At 42.9% G+C, this 19,283-nt stretch overlaps 1 protein-coding gene across 2 annotated transcripts in view; it reads left to right on the forward strand.

The window, feature by feature from the left end:
* Nucleotides 1–19,283, forward strand: part of pde8a (phosphodiesterase 8A) — a 36,093-nt gene that overhangs the window by 7,962 nt on the left and 8,848 nt on the right. For both annotated transcript variants that reach the window (XM_067390710.1, XM_067390711.1), the window contains exons 2-11: nt 12,366–12,422; nt 13,515–13,705; nt 15,662–15,718; nt 15,836–15,890; nt 16,285–16,373; nt 16,504–16,582; nt 16,766–16,903; nt 17,530–17,618; nt 18,294–18,345; nt 18,537–18,570. In XM_067390710.1, coding sequence (XP_067246811.1) covers nt 12,366–12,422; nt 13,515–13,705; nt 15,662–15,718; nt 15,836–15,890; nt 16,285–16,373; nt 16,504–16,582; nt 16,766–16,903; nt 17,530–17,618; nt 18,294–18,345; nt 18,537–18,570 — 841 coding nt within the window. The remainder of the gene's footprint in view (nt 1–12,365; nt 12,423–13,514; nt 13,706–15,661; nt 15,719–15,835; nt 15,891–16,284; nt 16,374–16,503; nt 16,583–16,765; nt 16,904–17,529; nt 17,619–18,293; nt 18,346–18,536; nt 18,571–19,283) is intronic.

A 19,283-nucleotide genomic window follows, 5' to 3' on the forward strand; every position in this document is an offset into this window, starting at 1 on the left:
AAACCTGCTGCGTAACACGAGAATGAACCTCATTGGCTCTTGCTGAAGCTCAAACGTGCTGCGTAACACGAGAATGAACCTCATTGGTTCCTGCTGAAGCTCAGTCGTGCTGCGTAACACGAGAATGAACCTCATTGGTTCTTGTGAAGCTCAAACGTGCTGCGTAACACGAGAATGAACCTCATTGGTTCTTGTGAAGCTCAAACGTGCTGCGTAACACGAGAATGAACCTCATTGGTTCTTTTTGAAGCTCAAACGTGCTGCGTTACACGAGAATGAACCTCATTGGTTCTTGTGAAGCTCAAACGTGCTGCGTAACACGAGAATGAACCTCATTGGTTCTTGTGAAGCTCAAACGTGCTGCGTAACACGAGAACGAACCTCATTGGTTCCTGCTGAAGCTCAATCGTGCTGCGTAACGAGAATGAACCTCATTGATTCTTGTGAAGCTCAAACGTGCTGCGTAACACGAGAACGAACCTCATTGGTTCCTGCTGAAGCTCAGTCGTGCTGCGTAACACGAGAACGAACCTCATTGGTTCTTGTGAAGCTCAAACGTGCTGCGTAACACGAGAATGAACCTCATTGGTTCCTGCTGAAGCTCAAACGTGCTGAGTAACACGAGAATGAACCTAATTGGTTCTTGTGAAGCTCAAACGTGCTGCGTAACACGAGAATGAACCTCATTGGTTCTTGTGAAGCTCAAACGTGCTGCGTAACACGAGAACGAACCTCATTGGTTCTTGCTGAAGCTCAAACGTGCTGCGTAACACGAGAATGAACCTCGTTGGTTCCTGCTGAAGCTCAAACGTGCTGTGTAACACGAGAACGAACCTCATTGGTTCTTGCTGAAGCTCAAACGTGCTGCGTAACACGAGAATGAACCTCATTGGTTCTTGCTGAAGCTCAAACGTGCTGCGTAACACGAGAATGAACCTCATTGGTTCTTGCTGAAGCTCAAACGTGCTGCGTAACACGAGAATGAACCTCATTGGTTCTTGTGAAGCTTAAACGTGCTGCGTAACACGAGAACGAACCTCGTTGGTTCCTGCTGAAGCTCAAACGTGCTGCGTAACACGAGAATGAACCTCATTGGTTCTTGCTGAAGCTCAAACGTGCTGCGTAACACGAGAACGAACCTCATTGGTTCTTGCTGAAGCTCAAACGTGCTGCGTAACACGAGAATGAACCTCATTGGTTCTTTTTGAAGCTCAAACGTGCTGCGTAACACGAGAATGAACCTCATTGGTTCTTGCTGAAGCTCAAACGTGCTGCGTAACACGAGAATGAACCTCGTTGGTTCCTGCTGAAGCTCAAACGTGCTGCGTAACACGAGAATGAACCTCATTGGCTCTTGCTGAAGCTCAAACGTGCTGCGTAACACGAGAATGAACCTCATTGGTTCTTTTTGAAGCTCAAACGTGCTGCGTAACACGAGAATGAACCTCATTGGTTCTTGCTGAAGCTCAAACGTGCTGCGTAACACGAGAATGAACCTCATTGGTTCTTGCTGAAGCTCAAACCTGCTGCGTAACACGAGAATGAACCTCATTGGCTCTTGCTGAAGCTCAAACGTGCTGCGTAACACGAGAATGAACCTCATTGGTTCTTGCTGAAGGTCAAACGTGATGCGTAACACGAGAACGAACCTCATTGGTTCTTGCTGAAGCTCAAACCTGCTGCGTAACACGAGAATGAACCTCATTGGCTCTTGCTGAAGCTCAAACGTGCTGCGTAACACGAGAATGAACCTCATTGGTTCCTGCTGAAGCTTAAACGTGCTGCGTAACATGAGAATGAACCTCATTGGTTCCTGCTGAAGCTCAAACATGCTGCGTAACACGAGAACGAACCTCGTTGGTTCCTGCTGAAGCTCAAACCTGCTGCGTAACACGAGAATGAACCTCATTGGTTCATGCTGAAGCTTAAACGTGCTGCGTAACATGAGAATGAACCTCATTGGTTCTTGCAGAAGCTCAAACGTGATGCGTAACACGAGAACGAACCTCATTGGTTCTTGCTGAAGCTCAAACGTGATGCGTAACACGAGAATGAACCTCATTGGTTCTTGCTGAAGCTCAAACGTGATGCGTAACACGAGAATGAACCTCGTTGGTTCCTGCTGAAGCTCAAACCTGCTGCGTAACACGAGAATGAACCTCATTGGCTCTTGCTGAAGCTCAAACGTGCTGCGTAACACGAGAACGGACCTCATTGGTTCTTGCTGAAGCTCAAACCTGCTGCGTAACACGAGAATGAACCTCATTGGGTCTTGCTGAAGCTCAAACGTGCTGCGTAACACGAGAATGAACCTCATTGGTTCATGCTGAAGCTTAAACGTGCTGCGTAACATGAGAATGAACCTCATTGGTTCCTGCTGAAGCTCAAACGTGCTGCGTAACACGAGAACGAACCTCGTTGGTTCCTGCTGAAGCTCAAACGTGCTGCGTAACATGAGAAGGAACCTCATTGGTTCATGCTGAAGCTTAAACGTGCTGCGTAACATGAGAATGAACCTCATTGGTTCTTGCAGAAGCTCAAACGTGATGCGTAACACGAGAACGAACCTCATTGGTTCTTGCTGAAGCTCAAACGTGATGCGTAACACGAGAATGAACCTCGTTGGTTCCTGCTGAAGCTCAAACGTGCTGCGTAACACGAGAACGAACCTCATTGGTTCTTGCTGAAGCTCAAACGTGCTGCGTAACACGAGAACGAACCTCATTGGTTCTTGCTGAAGCTCAAACGTGCTGCGTAACACGAGAACGAACCTCATTGGTTCTTGCTGAAGCTCAAACGTGCTGCGTAACACAAGAACGAACCTCATTGGTTCCTGCTGAAGCTCAGTCGTGCTGCGTAACACGAGAACGAACCTCATTGGTTCTTGTGAAGCTCAGTCGTGCTGCGTAACACGAGAACGAACCTCATTGGTTCCTGCTGAAGCTCAGTCGTGCTGCGTAACACGAGAACGAACCTCATTGGTTCTTGCTGAAGCTCAAACGTGCTGCGTAACACGAGAACGAACCTCATTGGTTCTTGCTGAAGCTCAAACGTGCTGCGTAACACGAGAACGAACCTCATTGATTCTTGTGAAGCTCAAACGTGCTGCGTAACACGAGAACGAACCTCATTGGTTCCTGCTGAAGCTCAGTCGTGCTGCGTAACACGAGAACGAACCTCATTGGTTCTTGTGAAGCTCAAACGTGCTGCGTAACACGAGAATGAACCTCATTGGTTCCTGCTGAAGCTCAAACGTGCTGAGTAACACGAGAATGAACCTAATTGGTTCTTGTGAAGCTCAAACGTGCTGCGTAACACGAGAATGAACCTCATTGGTTCTTGTGAAGCTCAAACGTGCTGCGTAACACGAGAACGAACCTCATTGGTTCTTGCTGAAGCTCAAACGTGCTGCGTAACACGAGAATGAACCTCGTTGGTTCCTGCTGAAGCTCAAACGTGCTGTGTAACACGAGAACGAACCTCATTGGTTCTTGCTGAAGCTCAAACGTGCTGCGTAACACGAGAATGAACCTCATTGGTTCTTGCTGAAGCTCAAACGTGCTGCGTAACACGAGAATGAACCTCATTGGTTCTTGCTGAAGCTCAAACGTGCTGCGTAACACGAGAATGAACCTCATTGGTTCTTGTGAAGCTTAAACGTGCTGCGTAACACGAGAACGAACCTCGTTGGTTCCTGCTGAAGCTCAAACGTGCTGCGTAACACGAGAATGAACCTCATTGGTTCTTGCTGAAGCTCAAACGTGCTGCGTAACACGAGAACGAACCTCATTGGTTCTTGCTGAAGCTCAAACGTGCTGCGTAACACGAGAATGAACCTCATTGGTTCTTTTTGAAGCTCAAACGTGCTGCGTAACACGAGAATGAACCTCATTGGTTCTTGCTGAAGCTCAAACGTGCTGCGTAACACGAGAATGAACCTCGTTGGTTCCTGCTGAAGCTCAAACGTGCTGCGTAACACGAGAATGAACCTCATTGGCTCTTGCTGAAGCTCAAACGTGCTGCGTAACACGAGAATGAACCTCATTGGTTCTTTTTGAAGCTCAAACGTGCTGCGTAACACGAGAATGAACCTCATTGGTTCTTGCTGAAGCTCAAACGTGCTGCGTAACACGAGAATGAACCTCATTGGTTCTTGCTGAAGCTCAAACCTGCTGCGTAACACGAGAATGAACCTCATTGGCTCTTGCTGAAGCTCAAACGTGCTGCGTAACACGAGAATGAACCTCATTGGTTCTTGCTGAAGGTCAAACGTGATGCGTAACACGAGAACGAACCTCATTGGTTCTTGCTGAAGCTCAAACCTGCTGCGTAACACGAGAATGAACCTCATTGGCTCTTGCTGAAGCTCAAACGTGCTGCGTAACACGAGAATGAACCTCATTGGTTCCTGCTGAAGCTTAAACGTGCTGCGTAACATGAGAATGAACCTCATTGGTTCCTGCTGAAGCTCAAACATGCTGCGTAACACGAGAACGAACCTCGTTGGTTCCTGCTGAAGCTCAAACCTGCTGCGTAACACGAGAATGAACCTCATTGGTTCATGCTGAAGCTTAAACGTGCTGCGTAACATGAGAATGAACCTCATTGGTTCTTGCAGAAGCTCAAACGTGATGCGTAACACGAGAACGAACCTCATTGGTTCTTGCTGAAGCTCAAACGTGATGCGTAACACGAGAATGAACCTCATTGGTTCTTGCTGAAGCTCAAACGTGATGCGTAACACGAGAATGAACCTCGTTGGTTCCTGCTGAAGCTCAAACCTGCTGCGTAACACGAGAATGAACCTCATTGGCTCTTGCTGAAGCTCAAACGTGCTGCGTAACACGAGAACGGACCTCATTGGTTCTTGCTGAAGCTCAAACCTGCTGCGTAACACGAGAATGAACCTCATTGGGTCTTGCTGAAGCTCAAACGTGCTGCGTAACACGAGAATGAACCTCATTGGTTCATGCTGAAGCTTAAACGTGCTGCGTAACATGAGAATGAACCTCATTGGTTCCTGCTGAAGCTCAAACGTGCTGCGTAACACGAGAACGAACCTCGTTGGTTCCTGCTGAAGCTCAAACGTGCTGCGTAACATGAGAAGGAACCTCATTGGTTCATGCTGAAGCTTAAACGTGCTGCGTAACATGAGAATGAACCTCATTGGTTCTTGCAGAAGCTCAAACGTGATGCGTAACACGAGAACGAACCTCATTGGTTCTTGCTGAAGCTCAAACGTGATGCGTAACACGAGAATGAACCTCGTTGGTTCCTGCTGAAGCTCAAACGTGCTGCGTAACACGAGAACGAACCTCATTGGTTCTTGCTGAAGCTCAAACGTGCTGCGTAACACGAGAACGAACCTCATTGGTTCTTGCTGAAGCTCAAACGTGCTGCGTAACACGAGAACGAACCTCATTGGTTCTTGCTGAAGCTCAAACGTGCTGCGTAACACAAGAACGAACCTCATTGGTTCCTGCTGAAGCTCAAACGTGCTGCGTAACACGAGAATGAACCTCATTGGTTCCTGCTGAACCTCAAACGTGCTGCGTAACACGAGAATGAACCTCATTGGTTCTTGCTGAAGCTCAAATGTGCTGCGTAACACGAGAATGAACCTCATTGGTTCCTGCTGATGCTCAAACGTGCTGCGTAACACGAGATTAACCTCATTGGTTCCTGCTGAACCTCAAACGTGATGCGTAACACAAGAATGAACCTCATTGGTTCCTGCTGAACCTCAAACGTGATGCGTAACACGAGAATGAACCTCATTGGTTCCTGCTGAACCTCAAACGTGATGCGTAACACGAGAATGAACCTCGTTGGTTCCTGCTGAAGCTCAAACGTGCTGCGTAACACGAGAATGAACCTCATTGATTCTTGTGAAGCTCAAACGTGATGCGTAACACGAGAATGAACCTCATTGGTTCCTGCTGAACCTCAAACGTGATGCGTAACACGAGAATGAACCTCGTTGGTTCCTGCTGAAGCTCAAACGTGATGCGTAACACGAGAATGAACCTCATTGGTTCCTGCTGAACCTCAAACGTGATGCGTAACACGAGAATGAACCTCGTTGGTTCCTGCTGAAGCTCAAACGTGCTGTGTAACACGAGAACGAACCTCATTGGTTCTTGCTGAAGCTCAAATGTGCTGCGTAACACGAGAATGAACCTCATTGGTTCTTGCTGAAGCTCAAACGTGATGCGTAACACGAGAATGAACCTCATTGGTTCTTGCTGAAGCTCAATCTCTTCCTTCCTTTATATTATTATTATTTATTTATTTATTTATTTATTTATTTTTATGATGTATATGTGTTTAATTATGTTATATCTTTGTTTTAGGGTGACTTTTTAACATTCTGTCAAGGGTCTGCAGATGAAAAATAGCCCTTTGGGCTAATTCTGGCACATTTACTGTAAAGTTTATTAATGTGCATTGACCCTACTAACTAACAATAAACTATCGTACTGCGTAACACGAGAATGAACCTCATTGGTTCTCATGCTTGAACTTCCATTGACTATAACTGATGTGTGAGCTGTTGAATGTTTATATGTGAATAAAAGACTAACTTCAATCTGTTCATCATATAAAGTGATTGAGTCTCTTCAGAAAACTCAGTTAAACCACTCTATTCATTTTTACAATTTTACGATCTCTTTTTGAGAAAAAGTGGTAGTTGCATAGCTGTCAATGGAGGGACAGAAATCTCTGATTTCTTTAAAATATCTTCATTTGTAATTTGAAGATGAAAGTCTTACGGTTTTGGAACAACATAAGGGCGTCACAATCATTTATCAGCATGATGTAAGTGAAGTTTATCATTTTATAAAATGTTTTATACCATGGTCTGTCTGAATACTTGATTCTAATTGGGTGGAAGGGATGTAATAAAACCGTTTAATGCACAGGTCAGTTTAATCACTTCTATTATTAGTGCACTGTTTTCATTGAAATACACACTCACTCACAACAAAAAAGTAATAAATAAATAAAATAGGCCTAGTTATTGTTGTCGTTGTTTTTGACCTAAAACCTTAATAAATAAGGTTGTGACATCATAAACTACTAGCCTATCTCATATAAATTACAAATATTGTTAAAGACAAGTAAATTGTCTGTAATAAAATAACAAATAATCAATGACAAAATACAATAGAACAAAACCTCACACTATGAATGGAGTTCTTTCACATCTTCTTCAAAGCTTAAAAACCCGTGCAAATGATGAACTTTCGTGATACAGCACTGACAGGATCGGGCAAGTGCCGGTTGTGTCGTGTCCCGAGCGATGTTTACACTGGCCGTGGGCCGTTCTTATTGTTGAACCCTGATTCATTCATTCAAATAAATACGTTTCTTATGCATTACTTTATCTCTGTGTCTGATTCAAAGTGGGCAGAATACTAGATCTAACAAGCCGTAACTGACGACAATAACCATCGTTTTTATCCTTCCGGTCAAAGTGCGCTGCAAACATCAATAACCGCTTTAAATCATCACTTCTGTTAAATGATCATGGTATAAGCGTGATAATCCACGGTTAGCTGTGCATCAATCCATCTGAATGCACTCCGCTTCACGTCGGGCGGTTCTGTGCCTCCACAGATAGCCGTGAATTATCCCTTACTTACTTTTGTCAAAACTTGTATTATTTTAACTGTAAAGTAGTTTAAAGTGGTAGTTTGAAATGAAGATGCAAAACGTTTTTTGTTAATAACAACGTCATGAAACGTTACGGGTGAATTCTGCACATGAATGTTGTTCTGCAGGTTTCATGTTAACTGATATTAACTGTGATTCCACTTGAATCTACATACAGTTTGAACAGAGAAGCTGTGGCTGATTCATTTATTCATTCATCAATAAGCTGTTCTGATGTGTGTGTGTGTGTGTGTGTGTTAATCAAGGGCGCAGCAGCATCTGTGTGACTTTCTGTCCATGATAAGACTCAAGTACAAGGTCTGACGATGGTTTTCTCATGTCTCACAACATTCCTCTCTCTCTGTGTGTGTGTGTGTGTGTGTGTGTGTGTGTGTGTTCGGTGCTGATATAGGGTTAGTGGTTTATCTGGCCTTGGCTGAGGCTCCACTGTTCTGAGTTTGTAACCCTCAATACCGGATTCAGCCAGAGTGTGTGTGTGTGTGTGTGTGTGTGTGTGTGTGTGTTACTTAAGGCATGTCCTTAAAGTCAAATTATTTTAGATGTTTTAAATATTTTATTGCAAGCATGCAGTTGTTGTTTTGTGTCTCAATAGATGTCGATGCGAACTAGACCCTCTTTAGAAGTGTGTGTGTGTGTCATCAGATGATTGACAGGTGTGTGTGTGAGACTGACGTTTCATTTGTGCAGATCTGAACGGCTCAGACAGGAAGTAATGCAGCACAGGGACGAGCCGAGCTGAGAATGTGCAATAACTGTTCTTCCTGGGGGGAAATGACGTCATCGTCATCATTCCCAGCAGCCCCTGTCTCTCTCACACACGTGTGTGTTCGCTGTAGTGTGACGCCACAGCGTTTTGCACGTTTGCTACACATTTGAGCTGAGCTGTTTGTTATATTTTGAAATACAGTGATATTTTCCCCAAATTCCCTTTGTATTCTCGTTTTGTGTTTTATTTATTATTCTGGGTTTCATTTTAATGGTTTAATAATCAAAAAGCAGGGCTAATCAAATGAATTAATTAAACTTTTACAGATTTCTAAAATGTAATCAAATGAAAATGAGAATACTTTTATAACAATTTTTGTAATAATTTGTCAAATGCAGAGCTTCACTGTTTTTATAACTTAAAATGTGGGTGAACAAAAACTCTTGATCGTGTGATTGCTTAAAAACAATGTTTTTATAAATAATTTACATTTTTGAGAAGTGCATTTAAAAACCATAATAATTGAATTCTGCTGTTCTGGGTGTGTAGCAGATTGACACAGACGTCACAATAACAGTCGTGAGTTCATATCAGCATCTGAATCTGATTCATATCATTACATTCGCACAGGGTTCAGTCTGACGGGTCGAGTGTCTTTCCTCTGTTTTCCAGCGTGTGAAAGTTTGTGTGTGTGTGTGTTCGTCCAGAGTTTCACACGGAGTTTGAGTCGTGTGTGTGTGTGTTGCGTGTGTCAGCGGCGCTGAGAGCGGCTCGGCTTTGGCTAATCTGGATCAAGACAAAAATACCTGGAGAGAAAGAGAGCTTTTACTGAATGAGGCCTGAAGAAGAGCTTCATCACTGCTTTACACACATTCTCTGAGATACTGTTTTCTGGCATTATTCTCTTACACACACACACACACACATTCAGACAGCATGTTTCCAGTGTGTGTGATGGTGTGTGTCTGTATTATTGGTCTGTTCAAACCGAGCAGATGAGACAGGACGGACCGTTCGTGCTCCTCAAAGAGCTCAACCGAAACTAACCATAACTAGAGCTGACCTGGAGTAACTTTAACCCAAACTGACTCTGATTTAAGCAAGTCAGACTAACCCAGCGCAGTGTTTGTGTTCTCCGAGCTCCTTTAGTCTGGTTATGTTGGTAAACTCTGTCGTGTGATCAGCTGTTGTTTGCCGTTGTGTCGTTCCCCACGGTACAGAAGACGTGTTTTTCCACACATGACTGTCAGGAGAGACCAGAGGTGTAAGCGGCTCTCTGTATACCTCTGTGTGTGTGTGTGTGTGTGTGTGTGTGTGTGTGTGTCGTCCCCGAGCGCTGCTCCCTGAAGTGAGCCGTGAGGAAGCGTTTTGCCCTCTATATCTCTCTCGCTGACGTCTGCCCTCTCAACAATGTCATCCACTTTCCTGTTATTCACTTCAGTGGAAAGCCACTGCTGCAGAGTGTGTGTGTGTGTGTGTGTGTGTGTGTGTGTGTGTGTGTGTGTGTGTGTGTGTGTGTGTGTGTGTGTGTGTGTGTGTGTGTGTGTGTGTGTGTGTGTGTGTGTGTGTGTGTGTGTGTGTGTGTGTGTGTGTGTGTGTGTGAGCAGACAGGATGCAGTGTGTAAGTCTGTGTCACTGCATGTGCTGTTGCTCTGCTAGTTTCACACTAATCCATCTGTTCACGTCTCAGGTTTTCATGCTGCAGATGATCCTGTGAGACGCTTGTAGTAGTTCAGCTCTGACCCTTCTTCACTATAACTGACCGACCAACCAAATTACAGCTAACTGGCCACATGACACGGCCTACAGAGAGCCTGATGGAGTCGCTCTGATTGAAAGTGCAGCTTAGCTCTGTCTCCGCTCATGTTTGCTTTGAAGAGAGAGGGGAGGCGGGGCTAAGCATTAGCTGGGCCAATAGCAATGCAGCAGATGAATGAATGGAATAAAAGTTCACAAAGGAAGTTCTTGCTGTCGGACGAGCTTTAAATGGAGCGTTTGCGTGAGATGTGCGCGAGCTGATGGCGGTTTACTAATCTCATTATCTGGTGGAAACGAGGCCACAGTGTCACTGTCCATGAGCCACACACACACACACACACACACACACACACACACACACACACACACACACACACACACACACACACACACAGGTCTTTGTGTAACTTCACTGTAAGTGTGTGTCAGTCTTATGTAATGAATTCACAGCTGATTTGATTCTGTCTGTCACATTCATGAAACTGCAGCAGAATGAGTTTGTGTAAATCACCCATAAAGCCATTCTGACCATTTTTAAATTCATGAGTGTTTGTATTTTAATGTAAGTACAAAGGAAAAATGTACGGATTGGTGCATAAAACATCCGAACGTTCTTTTAGCCAGACTAACGGCTCTGCATTTGAAAACACATTTTACCATATTATTAATAACATAATACATTTAATGTGAAAATAAATTTCATTGATAAAACAATTGTTATAAAATTAACACCTTTTGTGTATTTTAATATGACTTTAAACCATTCAAGCGCAAGAATCCGCCTCATACTGTATAGCGTGTGATACGGCACTGAACTCTCTCCCGCCTCGTCTTGCACTTGAACAGACGATACAAAAATGTCAAAATATCCTCGTAAACGCAGTTAGTTGTCTTTAAACGTAAACATTTGACAAAGAAAACGCATAACAGTAACTCTTAAAGTGACAGCAGCCTAATATTCCTGCTGCGTCTCAATAATAATGTTAATCAAACAAGTTTTATGTTTGATTTATGTTTGGTTATTTATAAAGTGCAGTGTTATTTTAAATTTGATTAGTTTCTGTACCTGAATAGCTGAAAATAAATGTATTATATTGAAATATTTTCAGTCGTATTTTAGTTCAGTTGTATTTATTTGTGCGATTGCTAATTTTTTTTTTTTTTTTTTTTTACTGAGTGTTTACTTGTATTTAATAATGCTTGAAATTTATATTAGTTAGGCTAGTTGTTTTTGCTATGGTATTTTTAAACCATGATTGGCAAACGTTCCTCATGTAAGTGTTCTTCAGCATGTAGATTTGTTCATAGTATTCAGATACAAATAATTGATTGCAAAAAAGACTTAGAATAAATGAGAATGATATCCAAGTTGTTGTTTTTTTACCTAATTGTAATTAGGAATGGATAAAACGGAATCAATCAGAATTGTTAGCATTCAAACGATACACAACCTTAGTTAGACGAATCTTTGCTGAAGCTGCGGTGGATATTATAAGAACATTAAAGTGTTTTTGAAGTTCTTGGATGCAAAATAAGGAGCCTTTAAAATAGCTTAATAAGTGCACTTTATATTCCTTTTGTGTTCATTTACTAATCAACTCACATTTATTTTTATAGCGCTTTGTACAAAACAGATTTTTTCAAAGCAGCTTTACAGTGAACTACAGGAAAATAAAGATTCAACGATGCAAACGGAGTTCAGTTCGGCTTTAAAGCAGCTCTAAAAAGAGAAAAGTGTCATTGTTCAGCTGAAGTTCTGTTGTAAAGAGCATCAGTTAATTAATTCAAATCGTCTACAGTTAAAGCAGGTCCATATATCTGGTGTTGATTTTGGAGTAAACAATTTGTATGTACTTTCTTTGTAACGATAGCGTTCTATCCAGATCATCTCTTTCATGGGGGGCCAAAAATTATAAAAAAAGTTCAGGGCAATTGCAAAATTGTTGATGTAAATGTTGATCTGTATCACGCAACGCTACTCTTCCATCAACTCCTCATGAGTCTCTGCGGACCGCACAACCTGCACCGCGTGTGTTTCCCATCACTTTTCTCATGTTGTCCGTATGATGGTGGTGATGATCTTTTGGGATGCTGTCCCACAGAGGAATGGTCTCCATGGTAACTGAGCATCATCAGGGAGGATGCTGGGATCTGTAGGTTCATCAACTCTGTATCTGGTCAGATCTGTGTTTCAGGTCACTGAGTGTGTGTGTTCTCGTTTCAGAGCACGTTAACGGAGGTGCAGTTTGGACCGATGAAGCTGTATGAAGATCAACTGCAGGTACGGCTGACTCTCTTTATCCGTTCTCTGTAGGTTTCCCTCTAACTTCAGGGAACATGCAGAATATCCTGCTCATTATGGTGTGTGTGTGTGTGTGTGTGTGTGTTCTATATTGAGAGATTCATTATCGCTCATTAATTCTCCAAGCTAATTTTAGGCGGGTTGAGTGGATCAGACCCAACTCGTGTGTCCTGAAGTTTCTGGTGAGAAGAGCGTCACATGAGCAATCGCTCCATGAATCTGTTGCATCTCAGCGTGTTTGTAGAGACTCCTGTGGTGTCGGGATGATTTGAAGGGCCTGTGATGTCACTGAATTTTATAACCTGTGTAGAAACTCAAGAACAAACGAGTCTGGGGTTCGTGAGACGCAGAGCGTCCTAAATCCTGAAAGTACGCAGAGCGGCGGCAGCAGATGCACCTCTGGAAGATGCTCACAATCCAGACACATCTCCGTTCATTCACAACATTCTCCAACCCAGTGACCTCTGAACTTGATTGGCCGTGACGTTCATGTGCTCAATGGACACACGTCTGTGATTGGATTGTAAAGTCTTGTGGGCCGTATTTGGAGCAGTAGCGCGGGTCTCGCTCTTGAACTGTACCTTCAACAATAAAAATAACCGAAAAATAAGTACTGCAAAATCTACATACAATACTGTTAAATTATTTGTATGAATTGTGCAGCCCTAGCGTCGGGTTAGCATTAGCGTTTGGTTAGCATTAACATAGAGTTAGCATTAGCATTGAGTTAAGTGTTTGGGTCTGAGGTGTTGTGCCGGTGTTGCTGAGATTTAATTACTGTTGGACAGTGAAACAGTGATTTCCTTTTCCTGTTTTTGTCCTCCCAGCTGATCTCACATTCCCTCTGAACACACATCATCACACCGCGCATCTATACCGTCCGTACACACACACACACACACACACACACACACACACACACACACACACACACACACACACACACACACACACGCAGCGTTTCGTTTGAGCGAGTGATACTTTTGAGTGAGTCTGTTCAAATGCTCTCATTTATAAATTTCTCAGCTCATTTCATGTGTGTGTGTGTGTGTGTGTGTGTGTGTGTTGTAGGTACTGTTAGTGTTTGCCAAAGACGACGCTCAGAGTAACGGCTTCTGCTGGGCCTGTGAGCGCGCCGGGTTCAGGTGTAATGTGGCCCGAACGCCAGAAGCGGCGCTGGAGAGTTTCCTGGAGAAGAACCACGATCTGATCATCATCGATCACAGACATTCCAGATGCTTCGACGCTGAAGCTCTCTGTCGGTACGTACCTGTCCGCCTCTGAACTGCTGACCTCACACTTCCTGCTGCTGAAGCTCTTCTTCATTAACAGATGATCCTGTAGATGTTTGCTGGTGTTTTTCGCTCCTCTGCCATACTCTTGTGAATGTCATTTCGTGAAGTGGCTGTTTTTATGAGCTGATGCTCTGGACAGATTTCAGTCGATCTGATGTAAGATCACTGCGGACGTCAACTTCAGAAATTGAGCCGTTACATTCATGTTCTCTGAAGACTTTGTTCATATTTGCTGTCCTTTTCTCTCATCATGGCATGTTTGTTGACTCATCTTAAAGAACGTTTCAGCTCATCTGTATGCTAGTGTTCTCCTGACAGTTTGAAATTTAGTCTTTCTTTCTGGAAAATGGACTAAAATATTGACGAAGCATATTTTGTTCACATATTCAAATGTTTTTTTGTCTAATAAAATTGTCTGTAGAATGAGAATGTGAAGCTAAAGGATCAATAGTACGGTGAAGGTTCATCTGATCAGTGGGAGGTTTGAGGAACAGAGAGGGTGAAGGTTCTGGAAATTGATCATAAATCCTAATGAAGCAGCATGTGCTGAAGTGCAAAGGAAAACTGACTCGAACCTGTCATAATGTGTTTATATTGAGAAGAATCAGGTGTTGTGGGAATGCAGATGTAACTGAGCAGCACCTGAGTGTGGATGATGCTGTCCGTCCGTCAGGTCTCTGGATGCTGGAGCCCATCTCTGCGTCTCCTGCTGCATGCAGGGGTTGATATAGTACAAAATATGCCGTTGAATATAAAATGTTGAATATGAATTTGGTACAGTACGCTCTGGGGCTGTGTGATATTGAAGAAAATGTCATATGCTACCTTGTTAAATAATGTGATGTTTGATATGCGATACGATATTGCTTTAAGTGTGTAAAATCAATTTAAATTATTTTAAAAGTATTTAAAAGTTGAAAATTATATAACCAGTATATGTTTCACATTCTTTCTGGGAAAAGAAAAATCATCACTACAACTTCTGAAAGTGACCGGAAGTGTTTTAGCACTTAAAGTGATGTCACAAATCTGACAATGTAAATTTAACATCAACGTAAACAAAAAAAAAAAAAAAGTATGGCATTATTTAAATACCAAAAACTCGATAGATCAACCTAAATCTTAACATCAAGAACATCCAGGTAAACAAAAACACCTGAATCTAACAATACAGAAACTGAAAGATCAGATGTCCATCTAAAACACTGCAGTCTTCATAATAAATCTGCAAAAGTCATTCAGTGAATTTCTCTTTATCTTTTGTTGTTTGACAGACAGCAGCAGGTTTATTTGGCAGCTGTTTCTTTAAGACCTGATTCACGTCAGTGTTCACGTGAATGCTCACCAAGACGGACATTTTGACACAACAGTGTGCGTATTTGAGCGTTCGAGTGCGAAAGAGAACTGAAGGCATCACACGCTGTCAGAGGCGGCTCGTGCGTGCGCTTCGGGTGTGTGTGTGTGTGTGTGTGTGTGTGTGTGTGTGTGTCAGACAGTGTGAGACCGCAAGGAGTTTTCTGCAACTTACATGACTTGCTTGATGTTAAAGAGTTATTAACCGCAGTAAGTAGCAGTCGTGTGCCCCGTCTGTTCACTGCTGCAGTATCTGCCTTGACCAAAACCACAACGTCTGTTAAAATCATTCGTGTATCGCATTCCGTTGCGATATTTGAATAATTTCGATATATCGTGCAGCTCTAGTAAGTTCACAGGTATAAATGAACTAATTACTGTTGAGGATGTAGTATAAGTGTAATTTAACCACAAGAAACGATTGAAGGCCGTCCGCTGGAATCTCACTGTCTCACGTCCTGCTTGTAAATAGAAACGTTAACATTGTGGCGCTGGTTTGTGTTTTTGAAAGAAGTTGAAATTTTGTTTTGTTGTTTCTAACCCTCATTTTATTTCCTTTTTTTTCTCCAGCTCAATTCGAGCCGTCAGCTGCTCTCACAACACTGTGATTGTGGCTGTAGTGAAAAGGTTTGTGCCCTAATATACCACACACACACACACACACACACACACACACACCATGTTTGTTGGTGTCATCCCGTTATCATGTGATTATTCCTGTAAATCGTGTGTTTTGTTCTGAAGGCCGGATCGTGAAGAAGCCACTGTGATGCCGCTGATATCAGCAGGATTTAACAGGGTGAGTGTGTGTTTAATGTGACGACCAATGAGAATGCAGCATGTACTTGTGCTGTTTTAGATATTGAAATGCTAGAAGTGTGTGTGTGTGTGTGTGTGTGTGTGATGATGCTAAAATAAACATTATGTTGTTAAAAACACTGCATAGTTGTGACAAATGACCAGCGCTGCTGAACGCGTCCGTCTCTGGCTCAGCGCCAGCCAAAACACAGTTTGAATCTGACAGTTAAGTGACGTTTCCGAACTTTCTAAATCCCGTATGTGGGACAGGACTCAAAAAGGTTAATAGAGATGGGCAAAAAAATGACCAAATTTCCTCTCGTTTTTGAGACACGCTGCTTTAGAGTCTGTTCTTCGTTCAGGACGTTTATGAATCCAGTGTTTGTTTCTCACAGCGATATGTGGAAAACTCCAACATGATGGCCTGTTATAATGAACTCATCCAACTCCATCATGGAGAAATACGAGCTCAGATCAAACTCAGGTGAGACGCTCAGCCTGTCTCCTCATGACATATAGAAGTGTTTAATTTAGTTTAATTTTGGGCCTTTATCAGATGGACAGTTCTCTGAGTGTGTGTGTGTGTGTGTGTGTGTGTGTGTGTGTGTCCTCAGAGCCTGTAACGCTGTTTTTACTGCACTGGAACAGAGTCAGGAAGCCATTGAGATCAGCAGTGAAGATCAGATCATACAGGTATATACACACACACACACACACACACACACACACACACACACACACACATGTTCAGCTTCTCACAGATGCGTCTCTTCATTGAGGTTTGAAGAACGAGTCAAATCACACACAATCTGATATCAGCTCTTGATGATCTGAGACTGAATCTGGTTCATCCACTTGTTTCTGCTTCTCTTACAGTACGTCAATCCAGCGTACGAGTGCATCATGGGATACCAGCGTGGAGAACTGCTGAAGGAAAACACTGAAGTGCCTAAGAGTGAAAAAAACAAACCAGACCTGCTGGACAACATCAGTTCCTGCATCCACAGAGGGAAAGTGAGTCACACACACACACACACACACACACACACACACACACTCTGATGAACATTGAAGAAACAAGGTTTACTCAGACTGTGACTCTGGCGACCGCTGCAGGGTTTTTCATAGTCTTCAACTATTACCCACAATCCTCGACATGCGCTGACAGCCTTCCAAAGTACCACCAGTCATTATTGACCCTGAAGCTCTGCGTTATTCCAGTTTGACCTTATAAACTGATATTATTTTGACATTATAAAGCTGATCGAACAAACATTTAAACAATAGATCTTCCTGATCTGAGCGTTTCACACTGAACCGGGTTTAATCGTCAGTCAGTTCATGATGTCGGTGGAAAGTCACGGGAACACAAATGTGAAACGGGTGCATAGAGCAGCTGAGGACTCTGGGAAATCCACAGACGATCACAGCCTGAACAAGTGTGTGTGTGAGAGAGAGCTGCAGCACTTCACACAGCACAAAGGTCACACACACACACTCACACACACACACAGCTGGAGGGGCGTTTGAAGCCGCAGACGCCGGACTTTCATCACACTGGGGTCGGACTTTGATTCTCCGTCAGACCTGAGGCCTGATTCTCCATGCTCTTTAGATTCTCTGTGGTTTGTGTGTTTCAGGAGTGGCAGGGGGTTTATTATGCCAAAAAGAAGAACGGAGACAGTGTGCAACAGAACGTGAAGATGACGCCTGTCGTCGGACAGGGAGGGTGGGCACCGTTTCTGTCTTTCTGCTTTAGTGTTTTGCTCTGTTCCTGCATGGTGCAATCATGAAGCTGTCACGATATTTCCCAGAGGCCACAGAGATCCTGACAACAACACTGAGTCTGTCCGCAGCGGCACTGAGGAGAAAAACAGGGAATGTTCTCAGAACAGAGTTATCTCTTTAATAATGTTCTCAAAACTTAAGCACACAAACATTTATTTATACATCTTTTATGGAACATTTTTTTTTTTCTGAATCTAACTTTTTAAAATCCCGTTAGTTCCTGTCATTTTTGCTGAATGATCAAACGGAATGATGCTTTAACGTTCAGATAACCAAGATAAAACATTTTTAAAATGCCTTTTGAAATTTGAGAAAACGTTCAGAAATAACATTTTCATAACTTAATGTGAACATTAGCAAAGCGTTGTCAGCTGGGAATGAGCAAGAGCTGAAGCAGCCTGTGAATGACATGAAACATGAATCTGTTCATCGTTCAGTATGTGAGATTCATCTTATGCTGTTTATGATTATTAATAATCATCATGATGATGTGTAAATCAAAAAGACAGATTTCAGCTTCATTTCAAAACATAACTAGAATGTGAAGGTCATGTGGACTCTGGTTTGATCATGTGTTCGCTCTGTTAATATGTCTGTCTCTCTGTTTCTCCTGTAGTAAAGTCAGGCACTGTGTGTCTGTTAACAGGCCTTTAAACGACCATAACAAGGTAAGAGTGTGTGTGTGTGTGTGTGTGTGTGTGTGTGTGTGTGTGTGTGTGTGTGTGTGTGTGTGTGTGTGTGTGTGTGTGTGTGTGTGTGTGTGTGTGTGTGTGTGTGTGTGTGTGTGTGTGTGTGTGTGTGTGTGTGTGTGTGTGTGTGTGTCAGTGATGATGTTAATGATCTGTGTGTTCTGATGCAGCCCTGCGAGCGAGTCCAGGCCGAGTCACAGACAGGTACCAGAGCGACACACACTTTTACACATGCTCCCATAGTTCTGGCTGATAGAATAAGAAATGAAAGCAAACAAATCAATACAAACAAAATCACATGCAGTGTGTGTGGCCCCGGTATACTTCAAACGAAATCGAAGAACGAACTGATCTGACGTCATTTCGAATAAAAAAAGGCCCAAACGAAGTTCGTTTTGTGTTTGTTTTTGTTTGTTTTTTTTGGGAGTTCGAAACGGCTTGCCAAAGTGAAAGTTCAGGAAAAGTTCGCTCCAGCTGCAAAACACCTTCGTACTACCATTGGTCAGTGAAGATAACGTAACAGGAGGTGTGCGCTGAGGCTCCGCCTTCTCTCGCGTGGGACTCATTTCATGTGTTGAGTTCGTCGGGGTAAGATCTCTGCAGGTGAAAACATGAACACACTGGATAGCCGCTTTATAGTACAAAATGAAGTTGTGCTTGTAAAAAAAAATGAGGCACCGACACTTTTTCATGTTTGATACTGTAAAGCTGCTTAATTTTAAGCAATCTATTGAATAAAGTGCTATATGAAGAGGTGACGTGACTGGAGCGCTAATTTGCAGAGCTCGTGCTAACATTCCCATGCTGTTATGATCAGACGCTTTTCTAATGCTTTCTATAATAAATGCTTGCTGTTTCCTCATTTTTGTTGTTTATTTTGTCACTGAGAAGAAAGTGCATGGCACATATTTACATAT

The sequence above is a fragment of the Chanodichthys erythropterus genome, chromosome 7, assembly GCF_024489055.1.
Source record: "Chanodichthys erythropterus isolate Z2021 chromosome 7, ASM2448905v1, whole genome shotgun sequence".
In the NCBI taxonomy this organism is placed as follows: domain Eukaryota; kingdom Metazoa; phylum Chordata; class Actinopteri; order Cypriniformes; family Xenocyprididae; genus Chanodichthys; species Chanodichthys erythropterus.